At 42.2% G+C, this 7,030-nt stretch overlaps 1 protein-coding gene and 1 pseudogene across 1 annotated transcript in view; one reads left to right on the top strand and one right to left on the bottom strand.

Moving 5' to 3' along the window:
* INO80D (INO80 complex subunit D) overlaps positions 1 to 7,030 on the bottom strand; it is a 28,336-nt gene that overhangs the window by 8,150 nt on the left and 13,156 nt on the right. Inside the window, exons 4-5 of the mRNA XM_004701558.2 lie at positions 5,835 to 5,943; positions 686 to 910 (exon numbers count right to left, since the gene is read on the bottom strand). Of these exons, the coding sequence (XP_004701615.1) occupies positions 686 to 910; positions 5,835 to 5,943 (334 nt within the window). The remainder of the gene's footprint in view (positions 1 to 685; positions 911 to 5,834; positions 5,944 to 7,030) is intronic.
* The window catches only part of LOC105978484, a 6,573-nt pseudogene continuing 5,716 nt past the window's right edge, over positions 6,174 to 7,030 (top strand).

Below are 7,030 nucleotides of genomic sequence, written 5' to 3' on the forward strand. Positions count from 1 at the left end.
CGAACTGTATATGATATAATCTAAAGTAAAAATTGTATTTTAGCTATCTATATGCTTTATCACTTTTTTATGTGATCAATGTAGGAAAATTAGCTCACAATTACTAATACTTCAGCATATAAATTCCCATGTTTTTTTCTATTCATATATAATCAAAGTTGTTCTCTGAAAATGTAAGAAACTAAATAAGACGTGAAATTATAAACTCAATAAATAGCCTTTCTTCTTTTTTTCATTGTGTTTAAAACAATCTTAAAAAAAAAAAATAAATAAAACTATCGTGTTTGTCCCTATAGACTCCAAGTCCATTTCTGTTTACTTTTCCCCCTTTGGGGGCTTCTAAATACAAAAACAATCTCCTTAGTGAAGGGGGGAAAACTACAAATATTCCTTTTAAACACCATATGAACTTTCAAAGCATTGTGTTGTGTTTTTTTGTAAAGACAGGTAAACATTGACAAATCCTTTATTGAATAGATTCTAACCAAAATCAATCAACATTCCAAGAATGCTTTAATTTTCTGTTGGCTCATGGCAAGATTACTTGGCTACCTGTGAGAACAAAACCCCAATTCAATGCTTCCATGTTTTCGGCTAAGGTGCCCATCTCCCATTAGATCGCCAGTGTCTTTTCAACAAACACAGGAGAGCGGTTGCGACAAGCTCCTCAGAGGCAGGCTCTCACCTGGCGCGACTGCCTGCAGCCCTCTGCAGTTCTTGCAGTAACTGCCCCGTGCACTCCGGCTCCTGGCTGGCTGCCTGCAGCAAGGCTTTCCTAAACGTGTGCCGGCATTTCTTCTGACGAGATTCTGCGCGCTCCAGGCGGCAGAGGTGCTTGTATTTCTGCTGAAAGTAAGTGCAAAGCTGGGTCACCCTGGAGGTCCTGCTCTCTGCGTCATCGTCATCTGACCTGGAAAGAGCAGGGAGAGAAAGGAGACCGCATGAGGACGGGTAGGGGCTGCCCAGGTTGATGCTCTTAAGAGCACACACTGAACAAGTCAGAGCCACAGAATTCCAAGAGCCAAAAATAAGCAAGGCAATAGAGATTACCCAAGGCTTTAGGCAGCGTAACCACCTTAACACATCATAATTAGACATTTAGTGCATCAGTGTCTTCTAAATGTTAAGTGATTTGACGTCGCTCTGGGGGAGGGGAGAGTGCTCTCTTTACCTTTACATGCTAAAATGTCTGAGGAAATCACAAGGCAGTCGTGAGGAAGCGACATTATTTCCTAAAATACAGGTCGGATCAGAATTGGTGCCATGAGTTGTAACAATACATCTTTAAAGAGCTGTCCTTTTGGGTGCACTGGCTTTAACTACCCTCTGATGGATAAAATTCTGATTGCAGTGATTTCAACCATTCTACAGAACGTTGGGGAAACGGCGGGAACACTTCATAGACCGGACATAAAGGTCTTCCCTCCATGCTAATGTCAACCGATGAGAGTGCAACAACGAAAAGGATTACCGAGACCACAGCCAGCCTCGACAGGAAAGACTGCCCGGTTAGTCAGCGAGGTCTACCTCCAATGGGGGTCAAAAGGTCACTTTTCTAGGAACCAAGCAGGATTTCACTTTTTAATGTGGATTATGAGTAATGCACTTATCTGGAGTCTTAAAGGTTTGAAGATAAGTAAGCGGCCAGTTAGCTGAGAAGGAACAAAGTCCACATGGAAGAAGCACACCAGCCTGTGTGATCATGAGGTGTTAATGGGATCAGGATCAAAGACCCAGAACAAAAACTCCTATCAATGTGAATGAGGGGGAGTGCAGAGTGGAGACCCAAGGTCCATCTGTAGACAACTGGACATCCCCTTACAGAAGGGTCACAAGGAAGAAATGAGCCAGTCAGGGTACAGTATAGCACCAATGAAACATAACAACTTTCCTCTAGTACTTTAATGCTTCCTGCCCCACACTATCATGACCCCAATTCTACCTTACAAATCTGGCTAGACCAGAGCATGTACACGAGTACAGATAAGAGCGGGAAACAGAGGGAATCCAAAACAGATAAACCCCTCAGGACCAATAATGAGAGTAGTGATACCAAGAGAGTAAGGGGAATGTAGGGGGAGAGAGGGGACACCGATCACAATGATTTACATATAACCCCCTCCCTGGGGGATGGACAACAGAAAAGTGGGTGAAGGGAGACATCAGACAGTGTAAGACATGAAAAAAATAATAATAAATTATCAAGAGTTTGGGAGGGAGGGGAAAAAATGAGGAGCTGATATCAAGGGCTCAAGTAGAAAGCACGTTTTGAGAATGATGATGGCAACATATATACAAATGTGCTTGACACAATGGGTGTATGTATGTATTTTGAAAAGAGCTATATCAGTCTCCGATAAAATAATTAATAAAAAAAGAGAGAAAAATTTTAAAAGAGTAGCGTACTTTTTGTAGAAATAGCTCACACTAGATTTGAAAAGGGGCCATGGTTATTTTGGCCCATGTTATTGTACGTTCTTTCTCTTCTATCTTAATGTAAGTAATCATGTATCTGATAGCACATATTACATTACATAAATTATCTTAACATTTGTCTGCAAATCGCTGGTTCATTTCCCTTCTCTTCTCTAACGATCTCAGTCCTCTTCCCTCAGGAAAGCCCATAGCAAGCTAATCTGTATGTGCATGGTTAGCACCTCTCTCCTAAGAGATTTGCTCTCTCCAACATCATCCCGACTGCAGAGACACAAATTCCTTCATTTATGCCATAAACAGTATTTACTGTGTATCACAGGCACTGTGGAAAAGAGACAAAAATATCAAGGAACGTACAGTGCTATTTAGACACGATGACCACATCTCGATGGTTAAGCGCTTCAGAAGAGGTCAGAGGCCATGACTGAAACTCTGGCGTAGATAGATCAAAGATTCAAAGGGCAAATTAGTCAAACCTAGGGGCTTCTTAAAATTTCAGATTCACAGGACCTACAAAACCAGAACCTCCCTGGAGTCTGCATTCTGAATTGTTCTCTGAAGTTTCAGGGCGAACCTTCAATTGGGAGGTCTGGTGGAGTCAGTTAAGTGCCACAGACCAAGCACTTTTAAAGTTCAGAGGAAAGTCTCCTAAGAAAATGGAAAAGGCTTTTTGTGAAGGAGCTGACAATGCAGCTGAACCTTGAAGAAAATGTAAAATTTGAAGACAAGAAACACAGGGGAACAGACGCAGTTAAGACAACATAAGCAAAGAGTCAGAGATGGCAGAATGGGGAGCCTACCCACTGCTGCTACAGCTATGCAGGAGCAAGGTTACACTGCCAGCAGTCTTAGAATAAGCAGAAGAGAAGGGAGAACAGTTAAGAAACTAGTGACTCAACTCACTGCAATGTGTAGCAGTGCCATTTACAAAGTAAGGGACAGGAACAAGAGCAGAGGTGAGTCAGAATTAAAGTAGAGCTTCGTGATGATGTCAAGGGAGGCTGCAGGAAAACGATCAGAAATGATAAAGTGGAGCACACTTAAGGAAGAGACACAGATTTCAGTGGCAGCAACTAACAACTGAAAGACATGGGAGTGATTGAAGTCCAAAGGCAGAAATAATGGGTGCACAACCACTTGTCAAATTGGTTATTCAAAAGACAAGCAGGGCAGGGAGGATGGACTGGACCAGTGCTTCTTAAGCGGAGGGTACACGTGGAAGATTCACTTGGGTGTTGATGCCATGTTAGACCAAACTCACTGTCATGGAGTCGATTCTGACTCTGAGTGACCCTACAAGACAGAGTAGACCCATCTCTGGGTCTGCCGAGACTTAGGGAAGCAGACAGCTTCATCATGCTCCTGCGGAGGGACTGTGGGTTCAAAAGGCCAGTCTTGCAGTTAGCAGCTCAGTGCGTAGCTTGCTATGCCACCCTCGCGATGCAATGTTAGATTATGATACATACTTCCAAGGTTTATTCTCCATCGCGATGTTTATCTCGTGTGGGCCAATCATGGGCAGATGGCTGGCTGGCACAAGTCTGCCAACTATCACTGGCATGGTCCTAAACTAGAAAATCCTCCAGAGGCTCCTCATTTCTAAGGTGCCATGATAGAAGAGAGTTACGAGCTGGGAAAAGAACGGCCTGGGCTGAAGTCTCATTGGCCCATCATTTACTGGCAGCAACAAGGCCTGTCACCTCAAGTTCTCAGTATTCACTATCTGTGCCTTGGTTCCACCACCACCCTCCATCTTTAACTTTCCTCTTCTTTGAGATGAGAAACATTGCTATTCTGCTCATCTCAGGGGGCTAACAGAAAGAAAAGAGGTATTACCATTATTATTATTATTATTAAAAGGTAAGCCTTAACGATCAAGCAGTAAATCCCAAACCTAATTATTCCATGACTCCAGAGTTGTACATGATTTCAAGGGATGATATGAATTTCTCCATGTAAAATTCATTTTAGTTTATTTTATTAAAACAGTGCATCAAAAAGAGACAGAAATAAGGGAACCAGAAGGAAGGGCATACACTGAAGAAAATGGTAAGTTTAATTTTAGAAATGCTGACTTTAGAGTGCTGGCAAGATGTCTGATGAAAAATATCCAATAGACAAATGCCAGGCATGAGAAACTGGGGAATCACCCATAATGAGATGGCATTTGAAACAAACAAACAAACAAAAAGAATACACAGACTACGGGCAATAAGGCAGTTTATATATTTGAAAGGATGGATCTTCCCACTCTAAAATCCCCTCGAAAACCAAATTCGCCACCAGCGAGTAGATTCTGACTCACAGTGACCAAGTAGGTCCGGGCAGAACTGGACATACCAAGTAAAATGCGGACACCCTGTTGCTCTCGAATTCCGTACACTGCTTGGAGAAAATGAAGATGGCACAAATGGGAGTTGAAGATGGGAAGAAGAAAGGAGCTGGGGACATGCTGACAGGAACACCTCTGTAGGAGACAGTCTCATCCCAGCAGCACAAAACAACAAAGCACACTCACTACATCCAGTTAATGCTGACTCCTGGTGACCCTACAGGACAGGGGGAACTGCCCCCGGGGGTTGCTGCGACTGTAACGCTTCACGGGAGTAGAAAGTTGCGGCTTTCTCCAGTTTCGAATTGTTAACCTTGCTGCTAGCAGCGCAATGCGTAAGTACTACAGAATCTGAGATATCGGAATATATTCAGGACCCTAACAATCAAGGGTAGGATAGTGAGTGATGCACTACTGACCTGCTGACCACATAGCCAGCAGTTCAAAAGCACTAGCCGATTAGCAGACGGAAGATGAAGCTTGGTACTCCTGTAAGAAGCTACATTCTTAGAAATCTAAGGGGCAGTCCTCCCCTGTCCTATCGGGTGGGAATCCGCGCGGTGGCAGTGACTAACAATCGAAGACAACCATGCACATGAGGTCCACCATTTTACATGGGAAGAAGAAAAAACCATACGTGACAGAGTTACAGTTACAAAGTCCCCAAATGTTAGAATTATCAGGCACAAAAAAACCTTATGTATGAAACCATGTAAGGATTTACAAAGATAAGAAGTCCATAGAAGACTAATAGGAACAATCATATAGATCTGAAAAGGAAATCTATAAATAAATTATTAAAAATGATTTTAACTAAATATTCCATGAACACAACACCCAAAAGAACATAAATAAAGCAACTATGCCCTTTCTCGTTGTTTCTCAATAGTTTACTGAAGGTATCAGAAAACAGGAGAGAGGCTTTTCTCAAACAACACAATAAATTTCTTCCCCAGGGGAATCTATAATAAAACTAGATCTAAAGACATAAATAACATTAGCACTCTCAGGGAAAAGTCAATCTGCTCCATGGAATTCAGGAATCGAAGCCAAAAGAAAGACTTACGCCTGTCTTTCACATCTGAGGGCTTCTCGGATGGACCATGCAACCTGGTATGGGGAGGCCTGCTCTGAGTCTTCCAGCTCTTCTCCGCTCTCTTCAGACCAGTCCAACCCTGGCACAGAGGAGGAGACAGCACGAGTCAGAAAAACTCTTTTATTTACAGTTAAATTACGGGGAGGGGGAGAAAAAAATTAAAATTAAATTAAAAGCTACTCAGAACATACAACCCAATGCAGTGTGGTGAGAATCTCATTACCGCTCTTCCAAAGCTATCAATAATGGCTGGGCGGCTTACGCTAGCGTTTAAAATAGATGATACTATGAAAAAAATCTATTCTGAGGATGAGCTTCAAATTTTATCAGATGCTTCATGTACGAGGGAGAAACAACACAGGCAAAGACATAGAGCTCAGCGGGGAAAGACCCACTGAGAAAAGGTAGGCAGGGACAGCTGGAACGTGATACTGTAACCAATGCCACGGAATTGTGCACTGACTTGACACTGTTGAGTTGATGTAGGGTTTGCTGTACGTATTCTTAACAACAAAATAAATAATGTTTTAAGATTATTTAAAAAAAGGAAGAGAACCAGAATCCCTTAAGTATCAAAACATCACATACTAAAATAAAACTAGAAAAATGCAAGAGTTAGATGTCCAATCTATATCGGGCAAGATAAAGATCAAAGAGTGCCGACCCATGCACTTTAATTCAATGGGCTTCAGGACTTTAGGGAAAACCTCAGAGGTAGACACACATCCCATTGCCCTCTACCAACAACTCGAGAGGCGAGGGCTCCATCACTGCCTAGCGCTTTTCCTTGGCTCTTGCCTGCTAGGGGAGTAGAGAAGAGTGGAGGTGGAAATGCCCTATGCCTGATGCAGTTCAGATTTGGGGTTTCTTTCAATTCTTTTAAACAAAAGCAGTACATTTTGTGCTGCATTTAGTGCTACAAATGTAGAGGGAAAAGTAAAAATATATATAGTATGAACAATGTTTACTTATTTTATTGTTTTTGTTTTTAATAATTGTATTGCTATTCACTCACAAAATGAAGCATTTGTTGTTGTTTTTAAATCCTATTAAGAATTTTGTATGTTGAAAAATCTTACCATAGTGAATGATGCGGGGAGTGTGGAGTGGAGACCCAAAGCCCATTAGTAGGCCACTGGAGATCCCCTTGCAGAGGGGTCTCAGGG

The sequence above is a fragment of the Echinops telfairi genome, unplaced genomic scaffold (assembly GCF_000313985.2).
Source record: "Echinops telfairi isolate 266 unplaced genomic scaffold, ASM31398v2 ScPeMD7_3;HRSCAF=10, whole genome shotgun sequence".
Lineage (NCBI taxonomy): Eukaryota > Metazoa > Chordata > Mammalia > Afrosoricida > Tenrecidae > Echinops > Echinops telfairi.